This window comes from Hippopotamus amphibius, chromosome 1, assembly GCF_030028045.1.
Source record: "Hippopotamus amphibius kiboko isolate mHipAmp2 chromosome 1, mHipAmp2.hap2, whole genome shotgun sequence".
Classification (NCBI taxonomy): domain Eukaryota; kingdom Metazoa; phylum Chordata; class Mammalia; order Artiodactyla; family Hippopotamidae; genus Hippopotamus; species Hippopotamus amphibius.
Genome location: NC_080186.1, coordinates 145,575,551 through 145,593,402, shown reverse-complemented (window position 1 = coordinate 145,593,402; position 17,852 = coordinate 145,575,551). Strand labels below are relative to the sequence as shown.

At 42.5% G+C, this 17,852-nt stretch overlaps 1 protein-coding gene across 2 annotated transcripts in view; it reads left to right on the top strand.

The window, feature by feature from the left end:
* Positions 1–8,153, top strand: part of ITK (IL2 inducible T cell kinase) — a 64,548-nt gene extending 56,395 nt beyond the window's left edge. For both annotated transcript variants that reach the window (XM_057730147.1, XM_057730154.1), the window contains exons 16-17: positions 2,382–2,539; positions 6,347–8,153. In XM_057730147.1, coding sequence (XP_057586130.1) covers positions 2,382–2,539; positions 6,347–6,418 — 230 coding nt within the window. In that variant the 3' untranslated portion in view covers positions 6,419–8,153. The remainder of the gene's footprint in view (positions 1–2,381; positions 2,540–6,346) is intronic.
* Positions 8,154–17,852: the final 9,699 nt, after the last annotated feature.

Below are 17,852 nucleotides of genomic sequence, written 5' to 3'. Positions count from 1 at the left end.
GGTGATGTAACAATCACGTAAACAAGCTAACAAATATGTGTGTGAGATAAAGTCAGGTAGTGATAAGTAAGTGCTATGAATAAAATGAAACAGTATTGGGGTAGAGGGTGACTGGAATGGAGGGAATGTCTGCTTTAAATAGCAGGACCATCTGGGAAGACCTCTCTGAGGAGATGACTGTTGAGCAGAGAGCTGAATGATAAGAGGAAGATTTCTCCATTAGAAAATCCAGGGAATAGCAGCTCTGACAAAGGAAGCTGCAGTTGCCAAAGCTCGGTGTGTCCAAAGAAAAGGGAATACTGACTTAGTGGGAGAACTGCAGGCAACGAAATGGTAAGGAATTAGAATGTCTCATAAGTGCAAATGGGCGTGAATGAAAGACAGAAAGAATGATGCTGATGTGGCAAGAAGTACTAACTATTCTTGCTGGATGTGTCATGTCTTTCTAAGCCATAGTTAGTGCGTATTAGAGTATGTGCAAAACTATACTGGACAACCTCTTTGATTTGCATTATAAGAAGGAGTCTACTTTGGACAGGAATGGTTTGGAGTTTGATGTTGTCATTCTATATGAAGGGAAGGTTTGCCAAGCATATTGACTAGTAGTAGAGACCAGGGAGAAGACTAATTAAATCTTTTAGGAGAAGAACTAACTAATCTTCTCCAACATTTTATTTTTTTATTTATTTATTATTTTTGGGGGGGTACACCAAGTTCAATCATCTGTTTTTATACACATATCCCCATATCCCCTCCCTCCCTCAACTCCCCCCCATCAACATTTTTAGAATATCCATTTCCAATAACCAAGTGGTTTTTGATTTTGAGTCCTTCTAAATTGTTCCTTACAGCAGTTCCCCTGTTCAACAGACCTAACTATGACTTTTGTTAGTCAAATTTAAGGTACAGAATGAACTTAGAAGAAAAAAATTGTGCTCGAGCAAGCTCACATTCTCTTTTCCCCAGTGCACATAACTAGGAAGGGTATGCTGATGTGCGGCCACCCTCTAAGGGTACAACTGGTCACGCTGCACCAAGCCAGGTGTCCCACAAAGAGATGTCTGCAGCCATGGCCACTTTGTCCCATTCACCTGCTGACTCAGAACGGGGTTTACTCTGCCACAGGTTGTCAGCCTAGGACTTGGCTGCTGCATCTTACAATTAGAGGGTTGAGATAAAGTCCATCCCTTCCTAGGATGTCATCTGAAGTGTCCAAAGATGAGATGGACTGATGGAAGCAGAATACAAAGGGTGAGAAAACTGGGGTGGCAAACCTGAGAAACAGAAACCTGGCTTTCCTGAAGCCCATTGGGCTTTGTCACACATTAAAAGTTTTTGCTCTAATTAACTGCACTCTTTTAAACAAGTCAACTTACCTCTTTGGGCCTTATTCAGTTCATCAATGCATTACAAGGATTGCATGAAAGCAACTGTTTTCCATCTAGCTTTGATTAGCAAACCCCCACTTTCCAAAGAAATCTCAGTAGAAATTCTGGCATTTTGGGGTGCTAGTCTTATTTACTGAATTTCCAAAACTCCTGAGGTACCTCTGAGGATCCCGTAGAAATTCTAATCCAGTTGTCTGGGCTGGGGCCCAGGTTCTGCCATTGGAACAAACTTATGAGATGATTTTTCAAAAGTTCAGATGTTTTGGGGATCATACTTTGGAAAACTCTACCCTCAGGTTCTCTGGACTATGCTTTGAAAACCACTGGGCTAGGTGATGTGCAAGCTCTCTTCCTACTCTGACATCCTATGAACAGATGAGTACATAATAAAGCTGAGTGTGACATTTCTACTGAGGACAGAAAAGGAAAAAGGATTAAATCAGAGGTCTAAATGGACAACCTGAAGACGTCTGCTTGCTCTGCACAGTATTTTTTTTTAATCAAATTGAGTTTCTATTTTAAAACTCCTAATTTATAACTTCTCTTTAAAAATCAGAAAATATGACAATCCTGAGCCCTCTTTCCCAAGTGCCCTGTGTTGGCTGGAGCTGAATCACAGCTGTCCCTTCAGGGACAGAACTGTTGACCTTTGATTTTCCACAGTCCTCACTAGTCCCTATTATGCAGACCTCATCCACTCCATTCATCTACATCATGTGTAGATATTTGATACGTCTTCTGAAACTCTTAGTCGTAGCATTTGAGTTAGATATAACAAAGGGCTGAACTTGAATGTTCTTCACCACTAGGAAGGTTGGGAAACCTCTGTTCTTTAGAAATAGTACAGGCCTAATAAGCCTTAGGTGGCTCGATATTGTACTTTCTGGATTTGAATCTTAATGTAAAGGGGTCTGTGATTTCTATATGTAAGTTTGTTTGTTTGCTGTTTATGACCTTTGTCATTAGCTGTGCTGTACTCATCATTTCTCATAGGTGTACTGATGTGGGAAGTCTTCAGTGAAGGCAAGATCCCATATGAAAACCGAAGCAACTCAGAGGTAGTGGAAGACATCACCACTGGATTTCGGTTATACAAGCCCCGACTGGCCTCCTCACATATCTACCAGATCATGAATCATTGCTGGAAAGAGGTCAGTAAAGGAAGTGGTTTCTCCCCTGCATTACAATCTGCAACTTCAGGGTCCATCCCCATCCCTAAAGAAAGAAACCCTCTCAGAGGATGAGGCAGTAGGGATGACAAAATAGATTAGCAGGAAATTGACTTTGAGCATCTATTAACTAAAGGAGTTCCCCATCCCTAAAAGAGCTGGCAGGGACCTTGACTATTATTTGATTTGCAATATAATGTCACAAGCCATCAACATACTGTCAGAGAGAAAGAGCGGGTAAGGCTTATGTCAATTTTTTGAGGAAAAAAGCACCTGTAACATCAAAAAACCATCAAATATACATGAAGTATATATTTAATATTTAGTTCTATAAACTGGTGAACAGAAGTTCACTGGTGCTGTGAAAATATTAAAATTCATTTTGAATTAAAATTCATTTTATTCATATAACAATTCAGAATGGGAGCCAATTCCTCTGCACCCTCCCAGACATCTCAGTTATCCTTGGGTGGCAGGCTATGCCTTAAGCCACATCAGCATGAATCTTAGATGTCCTTGGATGAGTTAGCAAATTCTAAATTTCAACCACAGTTGAAAGTTGCTGAATAGAAAGTTAACACAAATTCAGATCATGGAAGGGTAATAACGGGGATTTAAAAAAGTATAGGATACTTGGGTTTCATCTCAGTTTTATCATTTCTTCATCATTAATCATAGACCAGTCTCTGAACTTCCTTTTTCTTACTATCAGAGAATTAAATAATGCTTGATCTCTAAGTTCATAGAGCTTTTGTCATCAGAAACAAAAAAAATAAACAATAAAGACATAAAGAAGGGCACAAATCTAGTCTACTTCTTAAGGATTAAATATAACAATTATGATAGTTGACATTTATTTAGTCCTTTTTTAACTTTTAATTTTTTAAATAGACTTTGTTTAGAAGTTTTAGATTTACAGAAAAATTGATCAAGTAGTTCAGAGAGTTCTCATATACCCACCTCCCATATTAACAACATTTTGCATTAGTGTGGTACATTTGTTACAATTAGTCTGTCACCACTGATACATTATTATTAACTAAAGTCCATATTTTACATTAAGGTTCACTATTTTGTTGTACAGTTCTATGAGTTTTGATAAATGTATATTATGCATCTACCATTATAGTATCATACAGAATAGTGTCACTGCCCTAAAATACACTGTGCTTCACCTATTTTTCCCTTCCCCTCTTTTCTCCAAACCCCTAGAAATTATTGATCTTTTTATTGTCCAAGTTTTGCCATTTCCGGAATGTCACATAGTTGGAATCATACAGTATGTAGCCTTTTCAGATTGGCTTCTTTCACTTAGCATCATGCATTTAAGATTCCTCCATGTCTTTCCATGGCTTGATAGTTCAATTATTTTTATCACTGAATTATATTCCATTGTATGGCTATACCACAGTTTGCCTATCCATTCACCTACTGAAGGACATTTGGTTACTTCCAGTTTTGGGCAGTTAAGGATGAAGCTGCTCAATCCTACTCCTGGGCATATATCCAGAGAAAACCATAATCCAAAAAGAAACATGCACCACAGTGTTCACTGCAGCACTCTTTACAATAGCCAGGACATGGAAGCAACCTAAATGCCCATCAACAGATGAATGGATAGAGAAGATGTGGCACATATATACAGTGGAATATTACTCAGCCATAAAAAAGAATGAAATTGAGTTATCTGTAGTGAGGTAGATGGACCTAGAGACTGTCACACAGGGAAGTAAGCCAGAGGGAAGTAAGCCAGAAAGAGAAAAACAAATACCATATGCTAACTTGTATCTATGGAATCTAAAAAAATGGTACTGATGAATCCAGTGACAGGGCAAGAATAAAGACACAGACATAGAGAACAGACTTGAGGACACGGGGCGGTGGGGGGAGAGGAAGCTGGGACGAAGTGAGAGAGTAGCACTGACATATGTACACTACCAAATGTAAAATAGGTAGCTAGTGGGAAGCTGCTGCATAACACAGGGAGATCAACTCGATGATGGGTGATGACTTAGAGTGGTGGGACAGGGAGGGTGGGAAGGAGTCGTGGGATGCAGGGGATATAAATACAGCTGATTCACTTTGTTGTACAGCAAAAACTGGCACAACAGTGTAAAGCAATTATATTCCAATAAAGAGCTTTAAAAAAAAAAGAATGAAGCTGCTATAAACATTTTGTGTGCAAGTTTTTGTATGGACATAAATTTGTAGCTCAATTGGGTAAATATCTAGGGGTGTGATTCCTGGATCATATGATAACACTATGTTTAGCTTTGTGAGAAATTACCAGACTGTATTCCAAAGTGGCATTTTTGCATTCCCACCAGCAATGAGAGTTCCTGTTTGTCCACATCCTCACCAGCATTTGGTGTTGTCAGTGTTTTGGATTGTAGCTATTCTAATAGTTCAATAGTGGTATCTCATTGTTATTTTAACTTGCAAGTCTCTAACATATGATGCTGAGTATCTTTTCACATGTATATTTTACATTCCTATATTTTCTTTAATGAGGTTTGCCCATTTTTAATAGAATTTTTTGCTCTTGAATTTTAAGAGGTCTTTGTATATTTTGGCTATAAGTCCTTTATCAGATATGTGTTTTGAAAATATTTTCTCCCAGACTTGTGCCTGTCTTTTCATTCATTTAGTGTCTTTAACAGAGCAGAAGTTTTTAATTTTAACAAAGTTCAACATCAATTTTTTTTTGTTTTATGAATCGTGCTTTTGGTGTTATATCTAACAACTCATTGCCAAACCCAAGGTCACCCAGATTTTCTCCTACATTATCTTCTAGAAGTTTTATAAGTTTTGCATTTTACATTTAGCTCTATGATCTATTTTGAGTTAATTTTTGTGAAGAGTGTAAGGTCTGTGTCTAAAGTCATTGTATTGCAGGTGGATGTCCAATTGTTCTAGCATCATTTGTTGAAAAGATTACCTTTTCTCTGTTGAATCGCCTTTGCTCCTCTATCAAATATTTGATGACATTTGTGTGGGTCCATTTCTGGGATCCCAACTCTGTTCCATTGATCCATTTGCCTATTCTTTCATCAATAACACACTCCCTTGATTACTATAGCTTTATAGTAAGTCTTGAAGACAGGAATGTCAGTCCTCCAACCTTGTTCTTCACGTTCAGTATTGTGTTGGCTATTCTGTGTCTTTTGCCTTTCCATATAAACTTTAGAATCATTTTATCAGTATCTACAAAATAACTTACTCAATTCTTATTGTGATTGTATTGATTGAATCTATAGATCAAGTTGAAAACAAATGTCATCTTAACAATATAAAGTTTTCCCATCAGCGAACATGGAATATTTCTCCATTAATTTAGATCTTTGATTTCTTGTTTTAGAATTTTATATTTTTCCTACTATAGATATTATGTATATTTTATGAGATTTATACTAAATATTTTCTTTTTTGGTGTTATTTAGCACTTTATGTTGCATTGTTATACAGAATTTTATTTAATTCTGATAACAATCTTATGCGATAAATAATATTACTATCCCTATTTTACCAATGACAAAACTGAGGTTCAAAGAGGTTAAGGTTCAAAGGTCACACAGCTAATGAGTGGAAAAGCTGAGATTCAAAAGCAGGCCATATGATTCCAAAATACCTGCTGTTAACAACTAAGACATAATGGCCTCAAATACAATATATATGGAAGCATATTTTAAAATCAGCAGAAAGTATTGCTTTTTAATTCTGGTTTGCTTTGGAATTAGCTATGACACACAAGTACAAGGAAATCACAGAGTTCTTTTCTTCCTTCTCTAGAAACCAGAAGACCGGCCACCTTTCTCCAGACTCTTGAGTCAACTGGCTGAAATCGCAGAATTGGGACTTTAAAAGAGACTCAGTGCCAGGCTGCGGGCTGCAGATCCTGAGTGGGGGAAGGAGGTCTTCCCTCCACAGAGCATGAAAAGCTGCCACCAGTCTAGGACTCCCCAGAGGCAACTGGCCTGTGGTGCCAGACCCTAAGCTGCCACGGAGGCAGCGGCCTGCCAGAGGCTGGCACCCGGCCACAGGCAGGAGGCTCAGCCACTGAACTGGGAACAGGGCCAGAGCAGCAGTGATGTCTCTACCCTTCCTCCAGCCTCTTATCTCATGTGGTGCACAAACTTCAGCGGACAGCTTTCAGGCAACATTTCTTGCACTTCTTAGAGAAATGGAGAGATGGGGTAGGACCCTGGATTATTACTTTATTATTATTTCAAACATGGACCTAAAGTTCATGGTCAAGGCATTTTTTATTTGACCCAACAACACAGAATCCTAGGATATGGGGCAAACTAAACAAGGAGCATGACTCTTTTTCAAGAACTAGTGAGTTAATTAAAGGCACAAAGAGTAAGCTCTGCCTCTGTGATGCTGTCAGCCACAGCTTCCTGCCTTAGAGGATGATGGAACAGCTGCTTACATCAGAGGCCGGATATTCTGAGAAGCAGCTTTAGGAGGTTTTACTCACAGAGTACACTGCCACCTCTCTCCCTGAAGGGAGCACAATGGACTGGGGTGAACAATTCTGATCTCACCACTGGAGCACTGGGTATCTGGTGTCTGGGCAGAAAGAGGGCATCAGGTGGTGGAACCACCCGGTGCAGGGAAAGGCCTTACGCTGTTACCACCTGGATGCTCATCTTTACTACCAAGCCAAGCAGGTGACTCTGCCTCCCGTTCTGCACAGAATGCTTCCACAGGCATCCTGGGAGGAAATCATGGCTTCTGTAAATACTGACTTACTGAGGCCTCCAGGAACTCGTCCTCTCTCTGCATTCCTCCATTCTCATCAACAGAGTGTAGGCTCTGCCAGGCAGTGTGGCCTGGCAGAGAAACTGAAGCTTGTTTAGGCCCTAGAGATCTGCAGCTTTAAGGTTGAGAATTCAAGTCTCCCCAGATTCTAAGAGAGGAACAAGAGGTCTGTTCTTGCTCAAACCACCTGGGTGGAAATTGAGTCAGGCACAGAGTGGGGGGGCTTCCATGGTGCCCAAGGATGCCCACTGTTGATTGAGCACTTGAATATGCAAAGTGAATATGTACCAAGCTACAAGCCTTATCTGCAGAATCTCAGTTTACCCTGAGTCCACAGCAACGCCGTGAGATATTATTATTCCCATTTTACAGATAATGGAACTGAGGCTTTGAAAAGTTTGGACACCTGCCTGAAGTGACAGAGCTAGGAAGAATAGAGCCCACCTCCGTCTGACTCCAAAGCGGTTTCTCTATTTTTATTCGACACTGCCTCCTACTGAGGGTGAAAGGGATTGCAGAGAAGATAGGTACAGTAGAGGGGAAAGACCTAGAAAGCCAATAAGGAAGCCAACACAGCACCATCAGCAAGTAAAGTTATTCCCACACAGACCAGTGTGGTCGGTGGTGTAGCCCTCCAATTTGGAATAGGATCTGTCTTTCCTCATCTGTATCCTCACCATGACTTTGGAGTTACTAAAGGAGTAATTAACCCTTTGAGTCACCCAACCCACCAGAGTCATATTGCATGAAGCCATTTATAGATGGGCTTCAAAGAAGCTTTAAAAGATTCTCCTGCAGAAGAATAAATATTTCCTTTAATTATCACTTCAACTTTGAGCCAGCTGTGGTCTTGGATACTTCCTGGGGGAGGGTATTCCCTGATGTAAAAGAGATTTAATTTTCCTAGTGTTCAGATAAAACTCTTAGATTATTGGATGCTGTTGAAATCAGCTTTTTCTAAATCATGTGATATTTTGACCGTCTGGAGATGCAGATTCATAACTTTTAACTATAATTATTGTGAAACTGGTGGCTTCAAAATAAAACTATCATTCAGAAGATGATATTACTCAACTTATCCAAAATCATCCCTATTTACTTTTTTGGCATTTCATACATTCTTTTTTGGAAACTTTAATTAGAGATGATTTCTGGAACATCCAGCCTAGAAGGAAAACATCACAATTGACTGATTTCTGTGGTATGGTTTAGAAAAATTCTCCCTTGCACGGTATTTTCTTGTTCAGGCTCAGATTCACCGAGGTTTTAACTCAACAAGTGTCAAGAGTTTACCTCTCAGTGTCCTGCAAAATGGACTTCCTCCCTATTTGGTTTTTGTTTTTGTTTTCCCCTAACACATTTTGAAAATGGTGCCATGTGTTCACAGGGAGTTCCCCTATGCAAAGTTTTGGTTCTCGATGCATGTTATAGACTTTGCATTGTGTCCTTTTGAGACTATGTATTTATATTTGGATAGATTGAATATTTATTAGTGTACGAGTCATTGCTAATGTTCACAATTAAAATGTTACAAATATCTCTAATGCTCTGTAAAACACACCAAGTTAAAGGTTGGGCCTAGCAAATAAAGCTGTGCATTTTAGTAAATATGGTATGTATAGCCTGCGTCCATATTTATCCAAATGCCAGACAACCAAAACTTTTCCTTAAATAATAATGGTTACATAGTTTCATGTTACACAGACAAGTAAAGACTATATATCATTCAACATTTTTCTCCAAGTAAACATCACATGCTTCCTGTGATCCTCTGATACCCTGTGCTGAGTGCTGCAGAATCAAAAATGAAAAAGACACAGTCTTTACTTTTAAGAAACTCCACGTATGGTTCGGAAGGCAGACATATAAACAAGTAAAATTATAATACAGCAATTAGAGCAACAACAGAAATACGGTCAAAGTAGAGAAGAGCTCAGAAAAAGTGATGGAATCTATCAGGCAATGGGTGACGTCAGCGGAAACTTCCTAGAACCTTGCTACTCAAAGTGTGGTCCCTGGACCAGCAGCAGCCAGCATTACTAGCTTGTGAGAAATGCAAATTCTCTGCCTTCACCCTGAGATCCACTGAATGAGAATCTACATTTTAATGAGATCTACAGGTCATCATATACGCATTAAAGTTTGGGAAGCCCTGGCATAGAAGATATCATGTCTGACTCAATTTTAAAGATGGATTATGTTTTTTTAGGCAAGCCAATGGGCAGAAATAAGAGAAATACTTTCCAAGTAGAGGGGTAGAGGAAACAAAACATATTGGGAAGCTATTATCAGTTTACCATTGCTGGGGCATAAGGGTGTGTGTGTGTGTGTGTGTGTGTGTGTGTATGTGTGTGTGTGTGGTGTCAGCAAGGCTGAGGATAATAGAAGGGGTAGACAAATTGAAACTAAGGCTATAAATCTAGACAAGGACCTAGATTTTAAAACACAAAAACGTTGGGACTCTACTTGAGAAAAAATGTCATTGAACAAGAAAAGAAGGTCAAATATGTGTTTAAAAATATGTTCTGGCAGCAGTGTGGAGAGTGGATTTGATACAGGCAAAGCTGGTGGAAGAGAAGACAACCTGGAGATGATTTTTGCCTTGTTCCTAGTACCAGATTATTGTTCATACTCATTCACTGTCATCTGCTGTGTGGGTGACTTGTGGAAATTGTAATTTGGAGTTCTTAAGCCACAGTTGGACAGCAAGGCACAGCTGTTCTCCTCCTTCTTAAAATCCCAGTGAAATAAAAGCTGGGTTATTATAGTTTTGTGTATGGAGTTCTCCTTGTACCTTTCTGCTCACCAAATGCCCACGTCCACTGCAGGAGCCAGCTCAAGCTCCAAAGGACCGTCAGGTACTGGTGAGAAAGCCTGTGGCTTCCACACAGTCCTTTGTGGGACTCACCTATGGGCTTGACTCCCACTGGCAAATGACCCAGAGAGGAAGCTTCTAGAGTAGGTTGGATGAACAGATTGGCTTCTAAGAGAGCATTTAACCTGCAGACCCTACTCTGCCTGGAATCTCCCAACACACAAGACCACCACACTCAGGAAAAGGCAGAACATACTTCATTCAGCAAGATGGGCAGTGTGTGTGTGTGTGTGTGTGTGTGTGTGACAGAGAGAGAGAGAGGGAGCGCACGTGAGCGAGCATGTGCAGAAGAAGCGGTAGATCCCCTAGAGGGGCTCAGAAAGGTGATCCCATCAGGAAGAGAGGGGTGGAGTTGAAGCTGTATTCAAACAGAGAGCACATGTTTTCACTTAGAGTAGATATTTACTGGCAGTAGCGTTGAGGAAGGTGCTGGAAATTTGGTGCACCAAAGCCCACCCCCCAGAAACACCCCTTCTTGGCAGTACTGTGAGCATGTGTGTTTGTGTGTGTCTTCTATGACTTTGCAGTTCTTCCCAAGTCATCATGAGTAGTTGGCTTCTGGGATAACAGAATCATACAGATACTGTTGGAAGGAGTTTTAGAAATCATTTGTTACCATTCACCTGCTACTACTTGGCACCGTGTCAGGTGCATATGATGAGTAAGATATCTGTTGAGGACCAAACACATCCGTCAAATTAAGATAATTCAAGAAGGGCCTATTTCAAAAGGACTATTTAACACAGTATGGGTTCAGACAAACCATAGAAGGTAGTACAGAGGGAAAGAACGGCCAAGGAGTAGTTACTACCCCTAGGCCCGAAGAGATGAGGAATGGGAGTGGTCATTCGATTGTGAAAGTGGAGAGTCACCTGGAGAAAGTTGCCTCAAGAGGAGAGGACCTTTAGCGAGGGACACAGGGAGTCCAAGGTGGCATCACAAGGAGGAAGCTGAGGAATAAACATGCCAGCCCCACTCTCCTCCCTTTCCCCCAGCAACCTCTGGGGCTTCTTGTTGGCCAAACCCAACTGGAAGCCAGAGGACAAGGAAATCCTAGTAGAGTAGTCCACAGAGGTCAGTCTCCAGGGGCAAGGGCAGGGTTAGAAGAGTGAAGTAGTTCTGGAGAAGCGAGAGAAGATATCCAGTACAGACGCCAACCTTCCTGTAAGAAGCCTCAGGCTAGTGAAAAAAAAAAAAGTGTAACACTAAATAAATAAAGTTGATTTTATACTTTGCAGATTTTATACTTGCAAATCGCCTACTCACTAAAATTTATTTGTAACCCCAAAATCAATTCTTGCAGCCCTTTCACGGTCATTCATGACATGCCCATGCCCACAGCAGAGAAAAGTCTGAGTCACTCTACATGCACATTCCCAGCTGAGGTCAAACAAGGCGAGGTCCTGCCCTCTTGTTTCAGCTCATACTATAAACAAGTGTCTTTTTTGAGGTCTATTTGGTACCACGTTTTTTGCACTTGCGTACTTTTTATTGGTCATTTTGCTGTTTAAAATGGCCCTCAAGCATAGAGCTGAGGTGCTGTCTCATGTAAGTCAAAGAAGGCTGTGATGTATCTTAAAAGGAAAACGTGTGTTAGATGAGTTTCACTCAGCATGAGTTACAGTGCTGTTGACTGTGAGCTCGATGTTAATGAACCCACCATACACACTAAATAAGGCATTTTTGAACAGAAACGTGCATAGGACAAGGTTATGTGTAGATCAGGTGACTTTATAAAACGTAACCACCAAATAATGAGAATCAACTGTGATTGTAAAGGGCTGCTATAGGTCGTCTGAGGGAGCAATGGTAACAATCCAGGGAGAGCACAGAGAAAGAGTGAAAACACCCACAGGATCAGGGAGGGCTTCACAGAGGAAGTGATGTTTGAGCTGTGTCTTAAAGGATAAATGGGAGTTCCTAAAGAAGGGAGGGTCGGGAAGAACATTTCAGGCCAGAGAAACCAGAATGCATAAAAACACGTCTTATTCCAACTTCTTCCTTATATTATTTTTATGTTAGGATGGGGAAACTTGGGACCCAAAGCCAGCAGGTGCTGGAGAATCAGCTAAAGGAACCTAGTGGATTCTGGCTCCTCATCCTCCAGGTTCACATCTACCCACACCCCTCTGCACCCATCTAGAGCTACCAAGGAGATTCTGATCCTTTTTTTCATTTTCTCAGACTCATTTTGAGTACAAATGTCTATAAGCTGAGTTAAGCTATACAAACATTCACTTATTTTTCTGTTGTGTACATCTCAAAGCACTTTCCCATCTAAGATGATGTTTGACCTCTCCAGAAGCTCTGAGATGGAAGGGTGGGTGAGGGGGTCTCACTTGACAGAAAAAGGAAGTGATACACAGCATGCCTCAGGTTGTAGAGCTACTCAACACAAGTGAGATTAGACTTCAGATCTTATTCCAAGTCCTGCATTCTTCCCGAAGATCAACACCAAATTCGAATCATGGTAATAATAAAAAAAAAAAACAATAAAAGCTCCCATTTCTAAGCACATATAATGGCTCTGCTTTGTGTGTTACATTGATTGTTTCATCATCTTCCAAGAACCCAAGGGATAGAAACAATTATGATTGTATGTGAGGAGTATGGTGCTCAGTAACTTCGGAAAACCGTTTATGGTCCCATAATTAGTAAGAGGCAGAATTCAAGCTTGAAGCCAGCCCTGTCTGTTCCCAAGTTCCATGCTCCCAATCCTTCCATAAGGTAGATTATAGAGCCACTATGCCAGCCTCTGAGAATACAGCAGCACCAACTTCACTGTACCTCGGCTACCTTGTTGCATTCCAAATCTGGTTCAGAATATGCTCAAACTCTCCTTAATAGTTCTTATCCAAAATTATCATAAGTAGTATTTGTTTAAATAAAGATGAAATGTTCTTTGCTGTCAAGTTATACGTAAAATATCTGACCTTCAGTGGAGGCCAGTTTTCTAGAAGTTGTAGCAAGTGAGCAAAGTGAGAAAAAGACAGCAGAGGAGAGAGGGCATGGATTTCCAAATGGCCCAGGACAAAGCTGCAATGTTTCAATAGCAAAAAAGCCCCCAATATTTCATCTATAAAAAAACAGAGCTACTTCTGAGGATTTTGTGCAGATAAAATTTGCCCATCCATACACAGTACTTGGCACAGAGACTGATCCCAAGTAAACATCCAGTAAATGTCAGTTTAAAATATCTGCTTTAAAATAAATAAATAAAATAAAATAAAATAAAATAAAATATCTGCTTTAACAAATTATTTCAGATTCAAAGAATGAAATAGGCAACCCAGTTTCCTATGGAAAGACCTGAGTCTGGGTTCAGGGTTCAGCTGACCTTGGGCAACCCTTCCTCTCTCTGGGCCCCAGTTCTTTCACCTGTAAAATGAGGCAGTTTTGAGCAAGTGGTCAGGTTTTAACTAATGGACAATGTAAATTGTGTAACTAACCACCAAGTTTCTCTTTTCCTGCTAACTACATGAATGTTTAACTACACAAAACAAATGTGAGCCTGCTGTAGCAAGCCCATAGCACATGGAGATATTTTTTGTATCATTCACATTTTCTCTGCATCTCATACCCCTTTTTCTTATTTTAAAAAAAATTACTGATTAAAAAACATTTCAATACAATGTGTCTCTAAAACTTGCATTAAATATGTTTTTAGAATAAGGTGGCACAGTAATGAAAACATGGGTTCTGTTTGGGAGGGGGGAAATAAGGCTATATATAATTTTGGTTAAAAGATAAAAGCATGAGTTTTGTTTCACTACCTTGAGCAAGTTACTTAGCCTGCCTTAGTCTCCTCAATTATAAAATGGGACTAAAAGTTATAGTTTCCTTACAGGATAATTTTAAACATTAAGTGAGATAATGCATTTGGTAAATGTTAGCCATTATTATTGTTAATATTTATGTTTTCTCTCTCTGGAACCAATTGTTATGCTCCACTAGTTTCTATGAAGCAGGGTATGCCAATAGGTTTTTTTTTTAAATACATTTATTTATTGGCTGTGTTGGGTCTTCGTTGCTGCACACGGGCTTTCTGTAGTTGCTGCGGGGCGGCGGGGGGGGGGGGCATGTGGGCTTCAATAGTTGCGGCACATGGGCTCAGTAGTTGTGGCTCACAGGCTCTAGAGCACAGGCTCAATAGTTGTGGCACACGGGCTTAGCTGCTCCGTGACATGTGGAATCTTCCCAGAGAAGGGCTCGAACCTGTATCCTTTGTATTGGCAGGCGGATTCTTAACCACTGCGCCACCTAGGAAGTCCTGCCAATAGGTTTTTAATGGAGACCTAGATGACCTAAATGGAGCCTTTGGGCTTTTCTAAAAACAAGGCAATGTTGCCACACGCAGAACCACAACGCATGGCCCACAGTTTTGCAAGTGGCGAAGCAATTCTCAGCTCATGGCTGTGATCCTCTCATTGCTGATGGTGCAGCCTGGGGCGGACAGGAAGGATATATGAAGGCATGAGACAGATGGCTACAAATTTCAACGGCAACATGTAAGCTAAGATTTCACTTTTGATTATTTACTCAACCCACTTTTACTATTATGTCTATTTTTTACATAATAGAACACCTGTTACATACTAGGCTCTGAGGACGCAACGGAGAGCAAAACACATCTCTGCTCTCTTAGCTTTTATATTCAAATGATGGTATGTAGGCAAGTGTGTCAACAATTACAACACAGCATAACAAGTGGTAAGGTAGAGGAAGCCCAGGGAGTTATGGGAGCATGGATGGTAACCCTAACCGAGCTCAAACATGGAGGGGTCATGGAGGAAGTGACAGCTGAGCGATGCTAGAAGTTAGGCAGCATTGTGGGGGAAAAGCGTGGAAAGGGCAGGGAAAGGAGGAAAGATCATTCCAAGCAAAAAAGCCTAGCTTGTGCAAAGGCCAAATACAAGAAAGAAGAGAGCAAGTTTGGGGAACTAAAAGATTCCTCCTCGCGGAAGCACAGCGAGCTTGTTCACAGCAGAAGAGACTGGAGAGGTAGACACCAGATCATGGAGACACTTACAGGCCACCATAAGGAGTTTTGGCTCCATCCTGAGAGAAGTGAGGAGCTTTAAGCATGGCAGGTGCATGTCCTTCGTTTTAGCTTACACAGTATTCCACATGCTGGGGGACCTTGGAGTACATCCAACCTACTTCACTGTACAGATGGGGAAGCATAGGTGAAGTGACTTATCTAAGATCACTTAGTTGCAAACCAGGACCAAAAGGCAAGCCTCTGGATTTCCAAAGCAGTGGTTTCAACAGGACTTATTGCTTCCCCTTACAAGCAAACAGAACTCAGGGGCCAGGGAATTATTTTTCCCCAAGATCTAACCAAATACATACATAATCATCTTTTTTTGTTTTTAAGCAACATGTTCCTGAAAGGTGAAAAGATGGGGAAGGAACCACAGGGAGAAATATGTCTTCCAGATATCTACAGCATCTAAAATAATATGCCATTTAGAATGAAAATCCAGTCTCTCATGGTTACATATTTGTAATCACTGACACCCAAAATGCCAAGGATCGCAGTGGAAAATTAAAAATTAAAAAAAAAAAAAAAGAAACTTCACTTCTGTTTTTAAAGCCATCCTTCACAAACACCCCCACAGCTTTCTCACATGGCACCAGGGACAGATATATATATATATATAATATATATATATGTCATCCTTTCTGAAATAGCAATTTAAATTAGAACGAGTGATGTAACATCAAACCACAAAAGATCATGAATCCTAAGCGCTGGGAAAATGGTATGAGATCATTGAGGGCAAAGACTTCCACAAGTTCTTTGCTGAGTGTTGAGTAATGTGGCTCCTCTATAAATAGCCTCTGATAGGAATAGCTGAATGGTTAACTAGAAATTTGTGAGCCCTTTGGAAATATTTCAGGAAGGTATCCCTGTAGCGAGACTTTACCCCTTAACTTTAAAATGTCTCAAATGCTTTCAAGTTATTTACCTTGTGAAGTAGGAAAGGCAACATCCCCCACATTGTAGATATGGTGGCATCTCAGGAACAGCGTGGTGAAGTGACTTGCTCAGGGGTCCCAAGGTTGGAATTCGGTGCTGCCTGACTTCTGTCAGGTTTCAGGGCTCACCAGGCTGCATCTCAACGAGAACCGTTTCTTTGGAGAGCCCTAAATGGCAGATAAGTGTTGAAGAGAAAGGTGCTTGTCCTCTCAGTTCTTTCCTGGGCTTTGCCAGTAAATGCTTCCTGTCACCATGTATTTGCCTTTTTGTCCATTAGGCAATTAATTCTTCTTGAATGAAGCCGAGGGAGATCCCTGCTTAAGACACGGCAGCTTCAGGGATTTGGCCCCAGGAAAGTGAAGGGGAGGGTGAGAAGGTATTTTTGAACAGAGGAGCAACATTTGGGATCAGACTCCGTTGGTGGAAGTCCCCTCTCCCCAACCGTCAGGTTTATTTTCTATCACTTAACCCTGTTCTTTTTCTTCACAGAACGTCTCTCAGTTGGAATTGGACGTTTGTTAGGTACATTTATCCCCCGTCTCTCCTAATAGATGATAGGCTCCAAAAGGGGAGGGACCCTATATTTTGTACACCAGTGCCTACTCAGCTCTTGGCACGGTGCTTGGAACAAAATAGGTGCTCGATAAATATTAGGGAGATAAATGAGTGCTTGGAAATAATGTGAGATCAATGAGATCCGAATGGAGCCCAAAGCTTCAGTCCTCCCACTGCTGCAAGTGTGGTTCCCAGGCCTGGGAGGCTCGGGGACAAGTCCTCCCTAAGTGGCGTGGCCGGCTCTCCTGGGGCGGGAGCCCTGGGTGTAGGTCCGGGATGCGCCAGCCATGCAGAGGGGCGAACCCCGAGCCCCTGGCCGCAGCCATTTCCTGCTCTTTGTGTGACAGCCGCGGCGGCGAAGGGGCGGGATACCCGGGGCGGAGGAGGAGCCGCGGCGGGTGGAGGGGCGGGGCCGAGGGCGGGACCCAGCGCGGTAGCGGCGGAGCGGAGCCGGCCAGAGCATCCTGCGCCCCGGCGCGGGGCTCCGCGGTAGCCTCGGGCCGCTCCCCTAGACCTTCCGCAGACCCAGGTAAGCGGCGCTCACAGGCCTTGGGGTCGGCGTGGGGACCGGGATGCTGCTGGCAATGGCGACGCGGCCGTAAGGATGCGCGAGGGGCCGGCACCTCTTCTCCCAGCCCCTAGGGGATGCTCGGCGCGGCGGCCGGGTTAGTGCGGCCTGGGGGCCCCCGAAGTCCCCGGAGGCAGGCCTCGGGCCCGGAACAGCCCCCTGCCCCCTCCGGCCCACCCTGGGCCCAGTGGCGCGTACCCCCTGCGGGGAGGCGCCGACGCACGGCAGAGTTGGGGCGCGGCGGCTGTGGCAGCAGCAGCAGGTGCGCGGCCTGGGCCGGAGCCGCCGGCCGGGGAGGAAGCGGCGCTCATCCCGAGCACCGGAGACACCTGCAGCGGCCGCGAACCCGGCGGCCGCTGTCTCCCAGCGCCCAGGTACTGCAGAGCGCCGGCCGCAGCCTCTGCCGCTGCGGCCACCATCACCTCCCGCAGGGCCAGCTAGAGCTGCCCGGGCCCGTCTGGCAGCCTTCTCGGGCACACAGCACCCTGCAGTGAACGAGAGATGGGTGGGGCGAGGGGCGAAGAGGCGGTGTTTGGGGGTGGGGGCTTTA